This window comes from Rhea pennata, chromosome 11, assembly GCF_028389875.1.
Source record: "Rhea pennata isolate bPtePen1 chromosome 11, bPtePen1.pri, whole genome shotgun sequence".
NCBI lineage: Eukaryota > Metazoa > Chordata > Aves > Rheiformes > Rheidae > Rhea > Rhea pennata.
This window is the reverse complement of record NC_084673.1, coordinates 11,211,655-11,235,136: the sequence shown is the minus strand read 5'-3', so window position 1 is coordinate 11,235,136 and position 23,482 is coordinate 11,211,655. Positions and strand designations below refer to the sequence as shown.

At 38.8% G+C, this 23,482-nt stretch overlaps 1 protein-coding gene across 2 annotated transcripts in view; it reads left to right on the top strand.

Moving 5' to 3' along the window:
- The first annotated feature begins 535 nt into the window (after nt 1-535).
- Nucleotides 536-23,482, top strand: part of DACH2 (dachshund family transcription factor 2) — a 324,948-nt gene continuing 302,001 nt past the window's right edge. For both annotated transcript variants that reach the window (XM_062584850.1, XM_062584849.1), the window contains exon 1: nt 536-1,060. In XM_062584850.1, coding sequence (XP_062440834.1) covers nt 582-1,060 — 479 coding nt within the window. In that variant the 5' untranslated portion in view covers nt 536-581. The remainder of the gene's footprint in view (nt 1,061-23,482) is intronic.

The window sequence follows — 23,482 nt, the reverse complement described above, 5'->3', positions numbered from 1 at the left end:
CTCCGGCGGGCTGGGGCTGGCCGCGACCGGGGCCGATGCGCAGCCGCTGCCTGCGCCCCCTCACAGGAACGGCGGCAGCGCGGCGCCCCCGCCCGCCCCGGCGGCCGCAGGTGTTTCGCCCGCCTCGCTGCGCGGCGGCGGCCCTCGCCCCCCCGCAGGCGCGCGGCGGGACCCCCCCGCCTCCGCCGCCCAAACTTTCCCAGCCCGCGGCGCAGCGAGGCGGCCGCAGGCGCCCGCCGGGGCCGCCCGCCCGTCCGGCCGCTTCGCCCCGGCGCGGCGCGGCCGCCTCACGCCCCGCGGCCCAGGTGCCGCGGCCGGCGCTGCCCCGCCCCACCCCGCCGCCCGGCAGCCACTCGGCGCGGCCGCGCTGGAGGCGGGCGGGGCGCATTGGCTGCGGGGCGCTGCCACTCTTCCCCCCGCGGCGCCGGGGCGGGGCCTGGGCGAGCGGCGGGCGGCCGCGGCGTGTGGGCGGGCGGGCGGGCGGCTCTGTTTTTAGTAGTACCGCAAACAGCGCGGCGAGAGCGCGCGCGAGGCGAGCGGCGCCGGGGCGAGCGGCGCCGCGGCGGGGAGCCACGCTGGCCATGGCTGTCTCCGCGCCGCCCGTCATCGCCGCAACTTCCAGCGGCGGCGCGGGGGGCCCGGCGGGCTTGTTCCGCGCGGACCCGCTGTACTCCAGCCCCGCCGAGTCCCCGCGCCTCACCAACAGCCTCGTCAACACTTTCCTCTCCGCCGGCGGCGGCGGGGCCGGCGCGGGCGGCGGCGGCGGCAACGAGTGTAAGATGGTCGACCTGCACGGGGTGAAGGTGGCCTCGTTCCTCGTGGAGGGGCAGGAGCTGATCTGCCTGCCGCAGGTCTTCGACCTCTTCCTCAAGCACCTGGTGGGAGGGCTGCACACGGTCTACACCAAGCTGAAGCGGCTGGATATATCGCCCGTGGTGTGCACGGTGGAGCAGGTCCGCATCCTGCGGGGGCTGGGGGCCATCCAGCCCGGCGTCAACCGCTGCAAGCTCATCACCAGGAAGGACTTCGAAACTTTGTACAACGACTGCACCAACGCGAGGTGAGTGGCAAAACTTCGCTCTTCCTCGGCCGCTGGGGGCCGGCGGGCGCCGGGGGAGCGGAGCGGCGGCGGGGGGGGGGGTGTCCCGGGGCGGCGCCGGCGCCCGCCCTGCCCGGCGTCCCGCGTGGGAGGCGCGGCGGGGCGGCCCGTGGGCCCGGCCGGGCCGGGGGTGGGGGGAGAGGGAGGGTGTCTCCCCGCTGCCCCCCGCGGCGGGGAGCCGGAGCCGCGGCGGTGCCGCCGCCACCAGCTCTCCGGGGTTCCCCGAGCCCGCGCGCCCGCCCCGCGGTTCAGCACTGAGGCGCGGGAGCGCTCAAACTTTTCACCAACGCAGTCCTTAAATTAAAAAAAAAAAAAAAAAACGGTATCTACGGTATCTTCTGTGTGTACCCTGACTTAAACGAATAAAAGAAAGTTTTTCCGCGTGTTTCCGCAGCCTGGGCTGCCGGCCCCTGCGCTGGTGCCGGCGGCGCGGCCCCCGCTCCGGGCGCAAACTGTTGCTGGGGCCGGAGCGGCCCCCGCCGGGCTCCCCGCGCCCGGGGCCTCAGTCCTTCCCGCGACTCGCGGTGTCTTCCTCTGGAAATGCTAATGGTCTGATAAACAACCCAAGGGGGGGGGGGGGGGGGGGAACACCCTCCTGGGGCTGAACAGAACTACCTGGTAGTACGGAACAGCCCGGGGGAGAGGGTGCTTGCGGGTGACATCGCTGGCTTAGCAGAGCGGTGCCCCTCCGGGGACACGCACGTCCTTCGCGTGCCTCCAGCCTAGCAGGAAACTTTCTTTGCATGTGTAGTTTCCAAGTACTTTGACTACCACGTCGGACTTGCAGCACGCAGATATTTGATAACTTTACTTTCGTGTGAACATACGCGCTGTTAATTCTGGTTGCGCAGAACTGCACGTGTTGGGTACAGGTTATTTATTTATGAAATAGCATCCGCGCAGCTGACATTAGCTGCCCGCGCTAACGCGGGGCCTGATCCTGTCGTTACTGCTGCGAGCTCAGGCAGGAGCAGAGCGGCGCTGCCGCGGCGGGGAGCGGGGCTGTTGCGCCGGGTCGCTGCCTGAGGAGGGGACGCTGGCGGGAGCGCGGCCCCCGCGGGGGCTCCCCGCGGCCTGCGCGCCGCTCCCGCTCGTGCCCGGCTTCGGTGCGACCTCCCCGCGGCCGCCTGCGTGTCTCGGCGTGTCCTGCGGGCTCTGCTGCCGGAGCCGCTGCCGTCGCAGATCCGCGCTAGTGCGGGCGCCTTCGCAGGCTGATGTGCTGCCTAAAACCTGTGGAAGTTCCCGCAAGGGGCACGTTTAACCTGTAAATGTCACTCTGAAATGCTTCTGAAATTTGACTGACATAAAAGTTGACCTTAAGAGGTTATTTATTGTTACTATTATTTGATTTCTGTGACTGTGACAAAGTTTTCCTCAGAGGAATACGTGCTTTGCTCTGATAATGCAGACTTCAGGTACCAGTTGAAGATTTCTGCTCTCTTACAACCAATGATTTAAGATAAAGAAATGCAGAAGTGTTAAATGTTTAAAATGTTTAACTTTTTATTTTCTTTGCTAAACCCTGACAGCCATGGGAGGAAAAAGGGAGTAAGTAATGCAAAGAACGGCAGAGAGGTAGGGCCGGGGAGAGGGGGAGCGGGCGCTGCGTGCTGCCCTGGGGGGTCTGAGAGGAGCAGTCAGTGGAACGAAGACCTAGTCCAGGTTGAAGATGCGGCAAGAGCGTTGTTTGCGGAGGGAGGATCTAATGGGGCAGAAGTGCTTCGGCTCCCTGGTCAGACGCAACTCTCAAAGTACGTTTGGCATGTGCGTGAGCACGAGCTCTTCTTACCTAGCTGTGAAAACATTATTTATTTATTTATTTACCTATTCAGGGATAGCTGGTTCTATTACATTAAACAAAAATTATTAACACATTGCTTAACTTTTGTTTTTATCTTTTGAAAATACTGGTATTTGGAATAACCTAGTGATACAAATGTATTTTGTGTTTGTGACTTCAGATGTAATGCATGATGTTATTGGTCCATACGAAACTTTTTTCCGAGTATTGTAGCTTAACAATGTTATTTGTATTCTATCACATTAATTATATGCTTAACCTGTCATCTAATTTACAGGAGTTTTTCCTTGAACAGCCCATATTTAACGGTAGAGAATATTGAACAAAAACAGTTGAATACATGAATGGTACAATTCTCACGTTTGTGAGCCAATCTGGGAACCTCTGCAGTGCATCTTACCAAACAAATAAAAACACTTTAAAACTGTTAGCAACTATATAGTTCAATTCTGCACCTAAGAGGTAAAGTTTTTTTTTTTTTTTTTTAAAGTGATCTTCTGAAATGAAACCCTTGGATATGTATTGTTCATCTGCATGACTGAAGTATTACTTTAAACTCATAATATTGTATGTCACTCTTCTATGTTTAAATATGTAAAAAATCAAAAATTACAGGAAAAAATATATAGCTTCAGTACTGTAGAAATGCTGACATTAAACACGAGAACTGCCTGGGAAAGCAACAGGAACATTGGCTATCATTGTTTTTTATGTTATTGGACTATTAAAAATCAACTTTTCTTATGTCTGTGTACACTTTAATTGGAATACCAACTATCAATTGATATATAATTGAAGAAAAGCAATTTCTACTTTTCTTCTGCATACTCTGTTGCGTTATATATTTTTAGTTGAGTTTGTCCACAGAGCTTGTGAAAACAGCAGAGAAATGTACCTGTAAGCAAGAGTTTTCCTATGCTTCGGTTCTGTGTGTTTAACACTGATTTACATGCATTTAGCATCTGTGACCTTGGTATTTTTTTAATGGTATATATAACTTTCATACAGATATAAACAAATTGTTCCTAACTTCTATCATCATTAGGCATCATTATGTAGTCTAATTTGTAAGGAATATCTGTAAAATGAAAGTAATCATTTGGTTTTCTACAAGTAGTATTTTTAAGTGCATAATGAGTACAGCATATTTACAAAATTTAGTTATAAATTTGCAATATCTTGAAATAGTACTTAAGGAACAAATGCTTAATTTTAGTAGTAAAACGTGGGGTTTATTTAAAGCAGAAAACTAAAATGAGATTTTGTTTCAAAATTAAATTTGTAAGTCTAGTGAGAATATTCTTACGATGTTAGAAGTGTCAATACTTAAATATCAGAATTATTTGACTATAATCAAACTCTTTTGGAGCTCTACATTTGACAGTTGGTGGCCACAGAGATAGGGTAGTATTGGTCTGGATTACTTTGTGAATAAGAAGTAAAATATTGCATGAGAGAGAATACTTTCCAGAGAAGAGTATTTCAGTACATGGTTTATTTTTTGTTAGGATTGAAAGTATTCAGTTAAGCTAATATTTTGTATTACTTCAGCTATTCACAAACAATAAAAGGCTTTAGAAATGAATTTAAGCAGTAAATGCAGACATTTTATTTTATGAGATAATGAGGGTCTAGTCATGTTGTCTATTAAAAGCCACCCTATAGTCAGCAATACTCTGTCTGCTATTAGGAGAATGATGTCAAGATTATAATTAAACCAATCCAGTCATGTACCACTGCACAGAGCTTCTGTGTATATTGATTTTAAATGTGGGTTTCTGATTAGATAGACTACTTCAACTGAGTGTATGTTTCATATGTATTCAGGCTTGGCCAAACTTGTGAATTTGGAAGGTGGTGGCACCTTTAAAATAAAAATGATCAATTTTTCAGTTTCCTCCTCTTCCTTGGAGGAGTGACTTACTTAAAACATTCTCTTGAGAGGTATTGCTAGCAGAGTGGATTCTGTCAGAGATGCAGAAAGAAATGTTTTACTTTCCAAGCAAATTAATTTTACTTTTGAAAAATCCCTCTTTCTTTTAGACGTCTTGAAAGTCTATGCTTGTTTAAAAAAAATACAGAAATGCTGTAACGTTTTTGTCAGGAGCATATCTAATCTGTAGAAACCTTGATTAAAATTCTCTGCTCTTTTCATAGTAATAGAGCTTTCCATTTGAAGTGTAACATGCTTTTCCTCCAAAATGGAGAATTTGTATGTTTCCTGCATGTGTATGTATGCATAATACATATGTAATTTTCTACTGCAACTTACACAACAGAAAGTACTGTGTTTTTGTAGCAAAGACAAAAAGCTAAACAATTAGGTATTAATGATATTCTCGTTGCATATTCAAAAGATCTATGCAAGCATTTCTTCTCCTTTTTTCTTTTCACCATTTCAACCTGCAGAACTCTTCACTGTCACTTCAAATCACACAATTCTACAAAGATAAAACAACATTTAAACTCATTTGCTTTGGGAGGGAAATTGAGCATTTGCACCCAATAAGCCTGATTGTGGAACTGCATGCAAATTGTGTTTTGATTTATCTCTTTTGCACTTTTTTCCATTTGAATTGATCTTGCATTAATTTTGCCAAGCGGCTCTGTGAGGCTGCAGATGTTGCCCTGTGTTTAATAAATCAATGAGACAGATCTGAATGAATCACTTCAGATGGATTCTCTGCTCGGTTTGATGTCTAGATGTTATTCTTAGCTTGTTATCATGACAGATGCATTAATGTTCCCATACACTGCCAGCAATGTCAAAGAGATTGAAGCTTTTAAAGTGGCGGTATCCCCTTTTCCCCTTTCTGTTAGAATAACTAAATTGCCTTTAGCAATAGGTCAAAATATAAACTTAATCATGCAATTACTGTAGGGGAGATGCTAAACTTCTGATCACATTGTAAAGCAAAGTCACACATGCAGAGTTTCATATGGAATGATTAATTATTCCAAAATAGTGGGAGATCAATATTAAAATCTAAACATAGGCTAGTGCCTTGGTAGAGTAACCACTTTCTCAACATTAATAATTAATTGTAATAGGAATGATCCGAATAAATAATATAAGACTAGGACATGTTAAAAGTGTTACCAGAAATAGAATATCATTGTGTTCAAATTGATAAAAGGCTGAAGTAAGGCTTCTAGACTTTTTTTTAATTTGTTTCTTGGAGTTTTTTTCTATTTTTTTCTCTTATTCATGTTTCTTTTGGATTTAAACATGTCCAGATTTAACATCTGTTAGATGCAAAGTAGGAAAATTTGTTATGTTTCCATCCTTACTGAGAATTTAGTGTCATATCTATTAGAAAAGTTTTTGATAGCTATTAATTTCTGGTCTGTGTGGTCTGAAATTGGTGAAGTAGAACCTGTGGAATGCAAATCATAGAAGAGATTCTAATGTATTTTTGTGGAACGATTTTAAATTCTGGAGAGAAAAGAAAAAGCACAAAGTGTAAAGTAGTCTGTCACAAATAATGAACATCTAGTTCCCTAGTAGGTTGAGCACAATTGTTGTTAGCTCTTCCTTTGTTGGTGTTTATTAAAATACTTGTGGCTTTCCTCGTTTTTCTTTAGAAGATACAGGATCTTGTAATTTGCGTCAATCATTTGCTTAAACCTGTTTTTTCTGTTACGTTTTAATACATTAAAAATTATTGAGAATGTCCCTTTGTCTAATCTGCCCCAAAACAGAAAAAACTTTGACTTTTTCTGTTAAAGGCTTCTGAGAATAAAATGGAGAAACTGGCTGTAACAGAGCTAGATTTATGTTAGCATTCTCAGTATTCTTGCTCCAGTAGTTTCATTTTGATAAAGGAAACAATATATGCAATAGAAATTCAGTTTATTCAAATGAGTTCAGGCTTTAGCATTGTCACATTTGCCTTTCTTGGGCCAATATATCAATGTGTGGCAATAACATAATACTTAGAAAGCTTCCAGAAGTGACCAGCTCTGTAGATGTGGAGTTATTCTCACACTCAGGCTACTACTGGATGCACAGTCTGTGTGTGGGCATGCACTTGTTTTAAAGGCAGGTGAAAATGAACTTCGGTAGAACTGGAAAGCAAAGCAAAAATCACTGAGTTAGAAAATATTTGGTTATATGGCAGTGGCCTTAGAGTGATACATTATTATTTACCTACTCCAGTACTTTTTTTTTCTATGCAATTACTGTTTTAGTAATTGTGTAGAAAATAAAGAATTGTAGCTTGGTTATTTCATTGTTTATAGATTGGAATTTACACTACATAGGAGTAGTTTGTCAGTATGAACATAAAGAGGTGTTGAAATCGGGGTAGTACAGTGCTGAGCTGAACCTGCCCCCTTTGCCACTGGGCGTTTGCAAGAGCAAGGGCAGAGAACTTGCAGATATTTTGAGGACCTGAGCCCTCCTCTTAAGAGGTAGGACCTATTTGCCAAAACTTACATTTGGTTTCCTTTCTTGTTTATTTAATCTGTTAAATATCAATGAAAGAACTGCGCATATAGTGCCAGTTTGAAGATGCAATAAAATATCTTTGGGTCTAATTTTGTTCTGAATGAATGCAGAATCTTTAATCTTTTCTCTGTATGTTGTAGAAATTATTTATTTTATTGAAGCTATGAACAAATTTTTTCAAATCTTTATATTGAAATACCTGTGAAAGAAACTAGATGAGACTAGTTCTTTATGTGACTTTTCAGTGTAACAAAACCGTGTGTTTGTGTGGAAATACAACGTTTTAATGGTTCTTTACAAGAATGACACTAATAGCATCAACAAAAATAGTGAAGAAACTTAAGAGTTTTTGCAGTCTGTGACATGTTCTTTTGGTGTAAGCTAAAGCAAGATTTTATACGTTATGATTAAACATGCATTACCAAGCACAAGCGCATTAGTTACCAATGATTCTCAGTGATTTAGATTTATCCTGCTTGATATTAGAGCTATCCCTTGGGGCTATGCACTTTTGATCTTTTTTCCGTCTTGGTAAAGTGTGGTTATCCAAAGTGACTTAGTAATAGGTCTTTCTACAACCTGTTAGAAACACTGATACCTATTAACTCATGTGCTTTGCTGTCTGCTCTGGAAGCTTCCAGTATCTGAACCCTGTGAAACTTGAATTTGCTTGCTTTCCTCTCTTTTTGGTAGCGCAGCTGTGTTCCTGTTCTGTGTGTGTATGTATATGTGTGTATATACAAAGTTTACTGTCACTAGCAAGCGTGGGGAGAGATTATGTTTCCTTGTCTGTACATCTTGACCTGCTAAGCCCATTTTGCTCACTAAAATATATTGTGTCAGAGCTTTTCTTGAGTCACTTATAAATACCACCTCCCCCTGCCCCAAATAAGAACTAAGACAAATGAACAGTGTGAGCTGCATTACTGTGCAGTGACTTAAAGCATCATGTTTAACAGTATATACTGTTGTGTGTACGTTAAGGTATAAAATGTTCAATTGCAATTGTGTCTGATCTTATCAAGTTTCTGGAAATTGATATCTGGTAACAGCATTTAACCTACATCTAGTCTATCTGCTATTTATGTGATGGGTTAAGAAGAAAAAGTAGTATCGATCTGTTGCTGGATTAAAGTTTGAAATCGGCAACAGCGTGAGCACAAAAGGCTTTTTTATGATTTCTCAGCTTGCCATTGATCTACTAGTTTTATTGCATTCATTATTTATTAAAAGAATTTGCAAGCTAAACATAACGTTAAGCTAGTTTGCACACAGGGACTGCACTTAGGAAATTGAATGGAAATTGCATTAGAGATGAACATCTGTGCTATTTTTCCACTCGTGTGTTTATGGGTTTGTATAAAAGGTGTATTGGATTAACAGTTATAACCATTATAGCTTGCAGCAATATGTTAGAACCCTGAGCTACCCTTTAGTAGTTATTTAGAAGAGAGACTTTTTGCAAATCCTAAAAAGTATGGTAATACCATCACAAACAGTTCTTTTATTGGATTGTTCTTTATTGATGGGCTTTTTACTAGTAATGTATGAAACTTGAGGTATCTAGATATATTATGCATGTGATCTACATAAAGCTCCGTTATTACTGTCATTAATTGAAAGTTTCTAATGACAGTATTAATTAAGGATTGCAGTATGAGTACTTGGCACATAGACACTGAAGTACTGAAATAAAATTATATTTTTAATATTTGTATCCTTGTTGTATATTTATTGAAATAAAAGATTCTTAATCTATATTCCTTCAGATTTTCCCAGCAATTCAAGTAATTTTCTGTTCTTTTTAAATCTAGATGCTTCCTGTGACTTACTGTAGCAGTGAATCAGATGATAATTTTAAAAGTATTTTGAAGACTTTTTTTTCCACTTTGGTTCACAAGTTCAGTTGTCCTCAACACTAGCTGAAGTTGTCTGTGACCTGTCAAGGCTAGAGTAGACTTTCTAGAATTTTGAGGTCATCTATAATAATGCTGGATTTCTTGATTGTGCTCTTTCCATAAAGTAGATTATTTTGCTTGAATGCCTGGTCATTAAATAGAGAAAACAAAGGAAAAATACTTTGGGGACTTTGAGTGAAAAGCATATTTTTAGAATTGAGATGTTATCTATTTTATTTGGTCTAAAAGTATGTGCAGTCTAGTCTGTTTATGACTAGAATGTCCTGAAATATGTCATGTTTTGCATCATCAGTGCACTTTCAGTTATTCTATTCAAAACTCAGCCTGATACATTTCACCAGCATGTAAGGCTGTTAAGGGTTTGCTGTGCTAAGAAGCAGAAATGTTCTTTGTGCCATAAGATTGTGCTTACTTTTTCTGAATGCAAACACACTACCCTTTTTGCCTCATAGAGGGTAGACCCCTTCAACTCCTAATACCATTTTGAACAGGTAGTTCTGTCTTTCAGTTAAAGAATCTCAGTGCTTGGACTCTTTTTCCCGCATTGCTTTACGCCCGTTGTTGTTGTCCTTGCTGTTGTTCCCAGTCCTAGGCTCCCGTGATCATGGTTTCCATAACGTAGCAGCTAGCGCATTTCAGCTGCCCTGTAAATAAATTTGGTGGAAATTAGGCTTAGTATGGACTTGATATAATTTTTTTTAATGAAGATTGAGTTTAGTACCTTATCATGAGATATTTCTCTCTATATATATATGCTATTAAAATTCTCCAAAAATGAATGTCACATTCCATAGTTTGAGGGAGATGCTTTGGAATAATCCAGAAATTTAGTTTAAATTGCATTTGCTATAGATGCATAATAAATTTCCTAAATGCACTTACAGTTAGGTGAAATATTTTTGTGTCATTACTACAAGTCCTTAATTTTCAGATGCTTCAGGTAGCCACGTAAGCGCATACAATTTTCAGCATCTAAGTTTACCTTTAACTTTGTCCTGTGTGTGCCATAAAAAATGTTAGCTTGGTATGTCCTCACGCTAATGATGCTCAGTCGTCAGAACGGTCCATTCTCTGCTGTCTTCAAGCTCCTATGGATGGTGAAATTACGGTAGAACACTTCATTTAGAAAGTTAAAATAATCCTATAATATATGTATACAGAGTTCTACATCTCATCTACTTACAGAATAGAAATAAATACCTTATGGAAGAAAGATTTTTATTGATGTTCATTGGGATGACTGGGTTACGTGAGAGTCGCTGAAGCCGTGGGCACCGCTGGCCACTGCAGTAGTCACTGTCCTGCTGCCTAGCGTTCAGGCAGGCGATAGGGATACTCTGCCATTGCGTTCGACCTTGCTGGAGCCGAATGCAACTCGTAGCCCTCTGTGTTATCAACCTCGTCGTATTTACATTGTGCTTTCTCTTAAATGATTTTCTAAACTGCTGTATGAGTCTGTTGGTGAGTTGACTTGTCTTATTCCCCGCTACTACCCAAGAATGAATATTTATTTATAATAAAAAAAAAAAGGGGGGGAAGAATGACTCTAGTAAAACTCTAGCACAGTGTTCCGGTAGGAGGGTTTAGTTAACTGTATGTTATATACTGCATATACTGTATGTAACAGAAACTTGCGAGTTTCTTATTTCTAATCAGTATATTTAAAATGTTACGTGTTAGACTTTTCTTGTGGCGATATTAGTAGCATTTTTTACCTAGTGCAAGTTTTACATGTTAGCTAATAGACTGTTTTTACAGCAGTTAATCAGAAAAAGTCCTGTTTCAGGGAAATGCTTTCTCCATTCTTTTTTTTTTTTTTTTTTTCCCCCTCTCTCCAGAGGTGCCTCTTCTTGTCTTCATACTTTTGAAATTTGTCTTATGCTGAAGGAAGGCAGTTTTCCCAAAAGATTCTGAGATAATACTGAAAAACAGAAGTAGGAAAGAAAAAAGATCAGGTTGTTCCAGTGAGGTTTAAAAAAAAATTAAAGCTAAACTTAAAAAAAGAGATAGTTGTGATCAAAATTCTGGTAGATTCTAGCAGTTAGAAAACAGCAGAATAAGAATACTGAATAATATCCTGAAATAAGACCCAAGGTAATGAACTTTAATGTTTTTAAATAAAAAGTAATTTTTTTAAATTGAGTTGTATTTTCTCTGTTTCACGAGCTTGTTATTGACGTACATATTTGTTGATCTGTTTTTGTAGGCTAGTAAGGCTTATTTGATACAGAAAAGTATCTAATAGGTGACTATTTTGCGGAGAAGCACTAACGTATATAACAGTGATTTGTCAGCATACCTCCTGCTCTCGTTGTGAGACTTGCTAGGTCTGCCCTACCTTTCGCTCCCCGCTGCGTTACACGCGTTTGTAGCACAGCGGTGTGCTGTACTCTGGTACTGGTGCTGGGCTCTACCCGAGTGCAAGAGATGATGCATTGCTGGCTGCTTTCACAGCTAGGTTGAGTCTTTTAGAAGGGACTCTCGCCTGGGAAAAATACGGCTGGAGTGAGATTCATATGCAGCAGTCTCCTCTTCTCTGCTACGAATGACCGTATGAATGTACACATCCTTCCCGTAATACGCTACGAGCCATGCTTTGTCGTGCAGCCCGAGGTGTTTAGGAAAGTTAAGTGATCCAGCTATCGTAATTTCTTGTCTTGGAGCAGAGCTATAACCCCTGTCACTTCTCTTTCTGCTTTTACAAATTAAGTTGTTTCACAACTTTTTTTTTTCAGACAAAGCTGTTTCTTCCTTTTGGAACTCAAGAAAGTTACTGTTCTGTAATTTCATGAAAGACTCTTCTCTAGCATGTTACACTAGAGGGTTTTTTGATCTTCTACCTGTCTTTCCTTTAATAAGGTTTCTTCAAAATTCTGCTGTCTCCATCTGTGTTTGTTCTGTTTTCTTCCTGTTTTTGTCTGTAAAGGTTTGCAGTTTTAGCTTTTAGTCTTACTGACTGAAAAAAATTGTCCTCTACTGTGTCATGTTAGTGGCAGTGTGGAAAAAAAAAACAAACTAAAAAAGATTTCACAAAATATTTATAGCAGGCATCTTTATTGAGTAATACAGTGACCGCTGTGGAGCAGTTCAGAGTAGGGCAGTAGACTGCTGCATAGACTGCTGCAAACAAAGATTAGGCAGGAGACCAGGTTCTTATTCTGCTATATTCTGATGCAGCTATTGTAAAACCTGTGTAAAAACTTTTTTTGTGGCATACATGAATTTTTGTTCATGTGAAATTTATAATAGTATAAGGTGCATATATTAGTTGTTTTTTTCCAAACTTAGCTTTGAATAGAAAGTTAAAGGCCTGGCAGAGCTGAGCATCTCTGCTGCTGAGGCTGGTGTGTATATGAGTCAGGTTGGAGACTGATTCTACCAGTGCTGTATTTGATCTAAACATTGTGTTGTATTGTGTGTCTGTATAATTCTTGTTTCTATATTGCATATGTAAGCGTAGTCAGTTGCTGTTTGCTTTTCCTAACCTACAGCAAGTCTGTCTGTTTCAGCAGCAAAACTATTTCTCTAATGTTTCAGTCTAACAAAAATACAAACTTTGGTTATACTGGTGGTCCTCTCTGCGCATGTTACAAAAGCGACGAGTGCAGCCATCTTCCCGATGCCCTAAAAATCAGTGCAAAGGCACAGTTCTCTCACAGTTCTCCAGGATGGGTGCATGGTTTTAGTTATAGGTAAATCGTTGTCATGTCAGTGTTGGATAGCAGGGTGCCATCAGTTCGCTTTTCTAGGGAAAAGAAACAAAAGGCAGAAGATGATCATGCACCAGATCTGATGACCATCCGCTTCTGGGTCACGGAGAGGTTGCTTCTCCCAGAGTGTAGACCCTTAATAGGAATCAGTTACTGATCTATAGGGAGAAGAAGAGAGAAGGAATAGGGAAGCCGAGCTGGCAGAGTCTGCAGTGTGTTTGTCTGTGATTTCTGGTTGTTGGGAGGTCTGGACTACACATAGTACACTTGAACAGTGTGGTCATTTAGCACCTGCGCAGTCAGGCCAGAGAGTCCAAGGAAGACTTGTGCTACTGTGCAGTAGCTGTGTGTGTGCAGTAGGCTGATGTGAATGGAGCATGTTAGAACTAGCACGGAAGATCTGATATCTGTGCACTGCAGGTGTAGTATGTTGAATTTATTGCATGTTTTCTTGCTGTACATATGCTGTCAATATTTCATTTCATTTTATTTTATTTTTCTCCTGGAATTTCCTGTGGCATCTTGTAGTCCAAGTAGTCATGGCTGTGTAGCTACATGGCCCTTGTCCTTCCCTCATCATTTAGATTGAGACAAAATCTGTCCTTGAGAGTAATAACAAAAGAACATTTGCATACGTGAATAGCATTGCATTGTAGACAATAACTGAATATTTGTTTCAGTTCTTCTGTTGAAGTACTTTGTTTGTATTTCAAGGGTTTTGAGAGGTTTCTTAGGATATTCTTGACCATATTTTTGTGTAAGAGTCTAGCAGATATTCTGGCTAATGCTTCAGACTTGTAAATGTCTTTTTCATCTCCAAACACCTATTACGAGGGAAGCTGGATGCTGAAGTTATTGTTCTGCTTTCTGATGATGAGGTCTCTTTCAACATCAGAGGCATACAAAAAGTTTAGCTGATGATGCTGTGTTGTTTTTTTTTTCAGTATTGCTTCGTTTTGACATCTAAGGCTATAAGAATTTGAGTGATGGTAAACAAATCTTAGGCAAAATAGATGGACAAAGAGCATTTTTATCTAAATGCTTAGGATGATTGCTTGGTTATGTGACTATTGGCAAAATTGGAAGCTTTTTTTTTCTGCCATTGGCTTTCATAATATCCCCTACTGAATTATTGGTTTCAACCTGCCCTTTTTCAGAGCAGTGAGTATCTTTCTGTTCAAGGCACTGTGTGAATATACTCAGTAGTAGTGCAGAAAATGACTCACCTGAGTTTTGGGGTTAAAAAAAAAATATTCAGAAGAGTTGACCAACTCTCTTAATACCTTAAGTGTTAATAAGTTAAATACCTTAAGTGTTGATAAACATACTAATACTTGACTATAAGCTTTTTATGCAACACTGTAGAGGAGACTGAGGGATGGACACTATGGTGTTTTGTTTTCCATGTGAATGAGGAGATTCCTGTGCTCCTCTGACCTCACTGCAAATGAAATTCTTCAGTGGAGCCTTTGCAGAACTTTTTCCCTTGATATGAACCTGCTCCATTTACTGCTATTTTCAGTAATACAGATTTTACTGATTGACCTGCAACTTGGATATTTTAATCAGAATGTTTATTTGCTAAATGGAAAAGATAGACGCAGATGTGACAAAAGCTAGCTTGACAATCTATTGTGTAGATGTTAGCATTACTTTCATTAAAAACATAATAAAAATTAATGGCAGACTTCTTTAACTCTTTTTAAAATTTGCGATTAATTTAGTGTTAATTGATTAGCTGTATGAAAAATCTGATAAGCAAAAATGATTAAAGAAAATCTTCCTAGTGTGGTTCAAAAATTTGAAAGATTAGAATATTATTAGTATTCTAATAATAATGTTGCTAAAAACAGTTTTAGATTGAAACTGGGTACCAAGTCCAGAGCCAGGAAATCCAGTGCTAAGTAAAAATTTGAAGTAGATCAAGACTTAATTAGTATGAACTGTATACCTAAATGCAATTTGATTGTAGCAATTTGACTCTGGCTCTGATTCAGAGTCTTTCAGTTGGCCAGTGGATTTTGAATCAGGAGCACGGAAAGCAATTAAAAGTAAATTCGTATCCATGAACTTGCAGTCTGCTGTAGTTTTATATCATAGGTGAACTTGACTGATGATGCGCGAAATAAAAAAAAAATAGGTCTTTGTAATTAAGTGTTGACAATTATATTAAATATTTTTGTAGATGAATTGCAAATATTTCAGGATTTATAAATTGCTAAACTGGTTTGGCCTTTCCTTTTTGTAGTTTTATAAAAAGACTTTTTCTTCTCCATTTTCTGTAGAGATTGGTTACTATAAATTTGTTACGTGCATAAGCTGTACATTGCTAATATGCTGAAATCCTTAGCTTAAACTATCAAAATACATGAAACTATGATTTATCTTGATTATTTTAATATTATATTGGAGGGAGATTTGATATTAATTCGAAGTAGAGGGGACTGTTTGTAAGAGTAGTGACAAAATATGAAACTTAGCAGTTGAACATGAGGAAAACTGGCAGTTAGTAATTTTGAAGCACACATTCATAAATGCATTTCATAAAGTGTGCGGTACGATAGGCAGCATCCTGGCTATTTATTAAACTGTAGATTTACTCTTGCAGGTGCAATTTGGCAAACTTTTTTGGTAGCTATTGGTTCAAGTAGGAATATCCTACTTAATATCCTTGATAGGAATATCCTGCCAATATCCTATGAGTTTAACTCATGGTCAGTGATTAGCACATCTCACATCTGATTTTTCCAGGAAATCTTATGCACTTTACTTTCTGAAAAGTAGCAGTGGGTGAACAGTTTATTACTCATTCTGGTTTTGGTGGAAAATTCGGTCTTGTGTGTCATTTAGACTTTGTGACACATGTAGCCTCCCAGGGCCTAATGACTTGTCTGCAGATGGGCTGTTATTTATTACAGTCATGTAGAATAAAATTGATTGTCTTCTAAAATTAATTTTTCATTTGCCTCCAGCTCTACTTTAATAGAGGACACACAGTTGCCTGTTCGCAGAAATATTGTTTAATCACATTAATATCTCAGCCCCCCAGGCCGGTGAAGATAATTGTACAAACGAACAGCAAAATTTGTATCTTTAACTTCTTTTTATGATTAAATTATGCAAATGACTTATCTCCTGCCCTTCCAAGCACTAATCATCTAATTAGGACTGATGTGTTAAAGGGATGGTTTTGAATCAGGAGAAGGGGAGAATGGAGGAAGCAGAAAATGGGACCTGACAATGAAACTGCTGAAGGTAGTATAGTTGCACAAGATAAATCTGTGTATTTGTTTAAGAAGCAATAATAAAGGCTTGTGCTATTTCTAATCTTGGTTTTGTGATGTTTTTCATGAGAGAATAGTTCGCCTATCCACTCTTTTTTGCCCATAATTTTCTGTACTAGCTAAAATTTAATTATCAAGGTTCAAGAATCCAGTTCCTTGTTTATGAGAACTGGAAGAGAAAGTGCTATTATAGTGAAGCCAAATAAAAGACACTTTCACTATTAGTATGGTTTGAAAGATAGAATACATTTATTTATAGATTGCTTTACGTAAAAGTGCTTGTCCTCTTAGTACCGGAAGTCTTAAGGCTATCAGATATTTTTATTCACATATTTCAGTCTTAAAAATCTTTAAAAGTGGAGAAGGGGGGAAGAGACTTTCCCTTTAATGTGAAAATGCAAGTGCTGTGCTAAGGGCAACTGCCACATCTTTGTTAGTGTCCTGTTCCTTGTTTTTGAAGTTTTTTCTTTGAGTTAGGAGTGAGGCTCTAGTTAAATTTAATGCTAATCATAATTTTATGTTCTGTTACGTAAACAAAAGAATCATGCAGTCATCTCTCCAAGAGCTTGCAGCCCTGTTTACTATGGCTTTTGTTTCATAAGCAGATTTTTTTTTCCTGTAAGTCATGCCTATATAGGCAGATTCTCCCTGTTTATAAAACCTTTACTTGCCCACAGTGAGATCAAACTATCAGTATTGTATTAATGTTGGTGAAGATGCAAATTGACTCTTGCCTCAAGTGATCACAGTTTGATAACAGATGACTTTTATTTTCCTAAATTATAAATTTTCTTACTGTACTTGATTAATACACACTATACCAATAAAACAAGAATGAATATTCTCAGGATTAATGGAAATTTCAGATGTTTATACATGAGAATATAGAAATTCATAGGATACTACATAAATAACCAGTAAGTCCAAATTTCGTAGAAACAGCACACAACTCAATCTTTCAGACGAGATAAATCCAGCTGTTTCCTATGGATTTGATAAATGCCTTTACTCATCAGCTCTTGCCTTCTAGAAGTAAGTATATGAAGTAGTGGGAATAGGCTTGTATTTATGATTGTTCCTGAAAGCTGGGCAGACATTACATGCAAAATCTACTGTATGTATTTAGGAACTCCAACCTCCTCCACCTATATGTACCTATGGGGTATGTATGTGTATATATACATGCACAAATTATGTATTATATATACATACGCACACACGTGTATTTGTATGTAGGGTTTAAAAACGGGGAGGAAATTCACACTAAAGTTGACAGCATTTTAAATGCAGACTGTGGTAGATAACTTGGCTTTTCTGAGAGGTTTTTAGGTGGTTCAGCGTCAAGAATGCAAGTTCTGACACTGCTTTCATTTGTCTGACACAAACATAAATTACTGGTAGAATGTTTTCATAAACACATTATGAATGGGGAGGCTGTGTTTCTTTCCATAGCTTCCAGCAAAATGATGGAATTTTTAAATCAGTTTATGTCTGTCTTTACGTGTGTATTCATCACCATGATCCCAAAGTACTTAACAAAAGGAAAGATGAGAAAACCTTTTGGAAAAGTCTTACACAGAATATTCATATTAAAAACACTTCAGTAAGTAATCTCAGTACGTGCTGCTTAGTATGCCAGAATTATAGGAGACGAAATGAAAAATCTTTTCTTGGATTAGAAGGTTCTGGGGTTCATTGAAGCTCTGAAAGCTCTGTCTTCAGAGCAGAATAGTTTTCCTTTTAGAATAGGAGGCTCTGTGATACTTGAGGAACAAATAATTCTAGACTCGTTTCTTTTTTTCTTTTAGATTTGCTGGATCCAGATATTCACCAGTATAGAGATAAAAATAGAGGCCTTGTACTTAATCTTGATACTGTGTGAGAAGTCAATGGAGAGTGGTGGACAAGCATCCAGTTACCATTCTTTATGCGGTTGAATTTCCTAACCCTGATGCCTTTTCACTGTGAGGTATTGTAGTATGATAGGACTGTAACACTGAAGTCAGGACATCTGAGACTGGTATCTGCTGAGATACTTTCTACCAAATCCAATTAGGTATTATTTGTAGATACAAATTTTTGAAGTTTCAGTATCAGCAAGAAATCTAAAACAATTTGTAATGTACAGTCTGAATTGACTGACTCTGCATAGGCAAACTGAAAGAGATCTGCAGTATGGATTCGTATATATTTACTTTTCTGAAGTCCTTTTCTGTCCATTCAAGCCTAGCTCTTTAGCTCCCCACTCCCCTCCCTTTATCCAGTTGCTCATTCAGATGTCTGTCTTACTTCTGCGCTGAAGTTTTGGTTAAATAGTGACGTGATGATGGTAGATCTCAAACCATTTTATGAATTTGTTGGTCTCACAAAATGTTGGACAGCAGAAAATTAATCTTCGTAGGGTTCTGCAAATGAAGGATGTAGTAGTGGAGGTATCTCATGACTTTTCTTTGTGTGTTTGTGTTCAGAAAGGTATTAAGTCATTTAAATATACTCTTTTGAGCCCCTCCTTCCGATAGGTTAATTGTAGGATTTGTTTAGAATAGTTAATTTGCTCTGCTGAGATAGACGATTAGGTTTTTTTCAGTGACTAGCATCTTAAGTAACACAGTGCTCCACACAAAGTACATCCAAAGTAACACTTTATAGAATTGCAAAGTTTCTTAAATATGATACAGATTTTGGCCAACCTTGACATATCTGCCTATTCTCAGAACTGCTTTCTACCTGTGCATGGCATATTTAGCTGAAACAAATTCATCTCAACTTTTCTATTAGAATTATTACTTGGTCCTATAATTTATAAACTGAAGGACTGTACTCAAATAGAAGTGAGGGAAGTTTGATGTACTACTTTTTTTCCTCTCTCTTTTTTTTTTTTTTTTTTTTGCCCCTTCTCTAATTTATAATAATCTAATGCATGGAGTAATCCATCGTGAACTATATCAGGGCTGAAAAGTGGGACACCTGAGCTTGGAATCCGTTCAGTTTACATGCACGCTGAGTTTTTTGATGAAGAGTCCACTGCATGTTTTTCATTTTCTGTGTTCTTGTTTTGCATTTAGTTTTTATTTTTAGTTTGTCTTCATTCTGTTGCAGTGATTCTGAATGGTAATGGGATGATGCATGGTCTTACTGAAGGCAGTAACTTTCAGGTAACTTTTAGAGGAAGAGGGAGTTTGCAACACCAATTCAGTAACCTATAAGGGATTTGCTTCACGGACAATGCATACCTTCTGGAATGGTTACTGCATTAACTTTGAGATTATTCTTGACCTGTATGGGGTGCACTGTCTTAACCTTTATGAGCATATGTCTCTCTAAAGCAGTGTTTTACTAGAACCATACTTCAAAAGTGTCTTTCAGTCATCCTTGAGATTTAGGCACTTTGAACACTTTTGAATAGCTGTTAATGTTTTTTCATGCTAACGGAGCCCCTATTTGTAACCGTTAGGTGGATATAATAATCTTTTCAATGGTTAAGATTCTTTCAATATTAATCAAGTTTGAGTTATGTATTTTAAAAAAAGTATTGCCCAAACCAGTAAGCCAGTGTGAAGCTTCATTAATATGATCTTATAGCAGGATCATGTACCTATGGTGAGTTTAAGCTAGTTGAGACACTTATTTAGGAGAGATACGAATTCTTATAGAAGAATGATCTTGAGTGGCTAATTGTTTTTGTATGATAACTTCAAATTGGTTTAGTCTAGGAAGTCAAATGTATTGTGGTTTTATTGTGGTTTTGGGTAATTGAATTATTTTAAATAATTCAAATATTTTTGAATTATTATGAAATATTTAAATAGTAATCTTACATACTAATTTTGTCCTTAAGAAAAGCTTTTGGCAAATGTTGGGTATAACAGAACAGTTAAATACTCATGGCTCCTGATTGACAGTGTAAAAAAAAAAAAAAAAGTATCACATCCAAGATTTTGGGAATCATGGGCAATATGGTACAAACCATGTTCTTGTCTTAACAAAAATACCATTAGCAATTAAATAAATATAAAAGACCAACCTATCTTTAAACAACCCATACAGGGTAAAATCCAAGGGGATGTAATGAAAGCAATGTAAAGTCTCATGCTTTCCTCAGCCATAGAGATGAAGGAGTTTGTCCTATTCAGAACCTAGTAGTGGATGATGTGTAGAATGACAGGTTAAAAATATTTGTATGATTATATTCATCATTTCTTAATTTTTTTAATTTCTTGTTTTTCCATATATTGTTGAACTTTTTTTAATGACTTGCATACGTTAAAGATATCAGCTTTTTTTTTCCTTTTTTTTTTTTTTTTTTTTTTTTTTTACGGAGGACAGTAGCTATTAATTCACTCACTAATTCACTCACTGCTATTCAAGTTGGAAGACAATAGTTTTCAAATGCAGCCATATGAAATTGTTGTGGGAAAGCAGAGGAAAAGAAAAATGGTAACGTTAGTGTGTCCCCTTTAAACTGTAGAGGTTGTATGTAGGTCACGCTTTGAAGATATATTCTATCAAATTAATCTCTCTTGGCTGTATCCTGCATATTTTAAGAATCAGGAGAAATAAACAGTTATTAATGTAATTACTGAAGCATAAAGAGGTAAAGTTGGAATTTCAAGGCTGTACAGACATGCAGGCTAGTACCTTTCTAGGAATCTTTCTAGTTACTGTAATGCTTTAGTCTTTAGCATTGACAAGCTCCTGTTTGTGTTCTGAACGACTATTCAGAATGTTTTCCGAAAGCCATTTCTGTGGCCTACCCTTTGGCCATGTTCTCCTCACTTCCTCACTTGGTATCCCTCTGCTACCTTCTTTTTTTTTTATGCATCTAGGGTAAGTCTTGCTATCTAGCCTTCCACATTATTTTCCTTTCCAGCCCGTACTCTCTCTTGAATATGTAGTGTTTGATTCCTGACTCTGATTAATGTAGAGCTCACTGTTGTGCTTTTCAGTTTCTTCCTTCATGATTTCTTCCATATTGTCCACCATGTTTTAGAAGACATCGCCGTAAGCATTCATAGAGCTGCAAATGTTCTCCTTCATGTCTACTGTGATGAGAACTAAAAATTTTGACAACGCATTTCAAAGGTTTTAAAAGTCAGTAATTACCAAGCTGCACAATGTTAATATATCTCCCTGTTTATCTGTGTGTTCTTTTTTTTTTTTTTTTTTTTTTTTCTGTCGCTTCTCACACATTTGAGTTGTAAGGCCTTGGTAGAAGGGAATGTGCTTTCCCTCTGCCCCCCCATTACACTGTGCATGATTCAGCTGAGATGTTGTTCATGATTAGGACTCCAAAGTCTTAACAGTACAATTTCCTTCATATATGTATTATTTTAAATTCAGTGTAATTAAGTTAGTCTTTAAAAAAAGTGCAAGAAATACTTGACAATTGCATCAAGGGAAATGCTATGTTGCATTACATAAATGCTGCATTCAAACAATATATCAATACCCAAGAAAGCTTAGCAGTAGGTAATGAAGTGACGGGAAGAGGGCAAAAAATTAATTTTTCAGATGAAGGATTTCAAAAGGTCTTTCAAGAATTAGTACAATATTAGGATCTTTCTCTCACATGCTGATTAGTGTTTGCTACATTTAGATTCTTGCCTGTAACGTATCTTTTCTGTCAAATATGTGTTAGTTGGGTATAATTTAAAGAATGCATTGGGAAAGTGGTAATCTTGTGTTTTTGAAGTGGAGACTTTAGTGTGTACTAGCTTAGAAAATGGTTAAAGGTTCTGTGTATGTACAGGAAACCTTTAGTATTGCTATTAATATCACAGGAAATTAATATCTAATTGTGGTAGTGGACAGAGTTAATTATAGCAGTGGACAGAGTAGAGTGATTGGGGGATGGAGAGGGTGCTCAAGCTGTATTCGACTTTACAGTGCACACTGGTCCACAGATGTTGCTTATTTAATTGGTTGCTAAACCTTCAAACCCGCTGCCAGTAAACAGGATGAAATAGTAACGGGCACATCAAGTTTAGGTCCATTCAAATATATAAATATTCCTTAGGCAAACTGTGTATATTTAATTTGTTCAGAAAATACTCGTGTTAGAAGTATCATAACGGAATCTTGTCTCTTTCCTTTGAGATCAGACTTGTCTCTTGTGTCTTTAAACTTATATGGGCATGCTACTTGTAAAATTATGCATCTGAATAATTAGTAAGTAAGGACACACATTAGCTATCTGTTTTAGCATGAATGCTAAATGAGTCCTAGAATGTAACAGTCAAGAAAAAAAAATAATTGTTAGGAATTATTAGTAAAAGTGTAAAGTACAAACAGAGAACATTGGCATGTGACTGTATAGGTTCAAGGTAGACTTTAATGTTAAATATGCTGTGCTTCTGGTCTCCTTCCAGCTGTCTCCCAAAGGATACTGGAAAAATAAGAAAATGATGAGGACAGTGAGTGAAGAATAGCTTCTACGTGCTGGACTAAGGGTGCTTTGATAAAACTTTGTGAAATCACCAATGATATGGGGAAGATGATCAGAGAGCCGTTGCTCATTGTTTCTGCAAATGGAGGAATTGGAGGGCAGGCAAAGTTAATGTGAAATTCAAAACAAACAAAAGCATTTGGTTCTTCACATACAGTGCAGGTCAACTACTGCAGGATGCTGTGGCTGCTAAAATGTACGTAAGTTTGACAGGTTAAACAAATCTGTGCAAGAATGTTCTGTGAGAGGCTGTTTTCATAAAGAGATACTGGTTCTGATCAGAAAAGTTTTCAGTCACTGAGCTGGGAAGTGTATCAGGGAAGTATTACTGAATGGTTAGCAAGTTCTTGGTCTTCTCTGTATATCTGCTATTGGCTGCATTTTTAGCTACAAGAGAAAGGGGGAGATGTGCATTTGACTTAATCCAGATTTTCAGGTGAGCAGGAGTAAAGATCAATAAAATTTGCTGCTCACTGACATTGCTGAGTTGAATATAAACAAGCATATATAATCTAGACGGTTAAACTATTTTACTCTATAATTGAACAAGTGGCATAAAGGTAGATTGAGAAGCCAGGAGATATTTAGGCTGGATACTTAAAATGACCTACTAGAATAGGTTTGCATCAGACTGATTTATAATCTTTTGCCACTTTAAAGTGGCAGTTAGCTGTTGTAAGAGGCTTTGACAAAAGGGAATAAATAGTATCTCAGTAGTAATATTTGCTTCTTCAAAGAACTGTATCTTCTAGATTGCTTCTTGTTATTAATTTT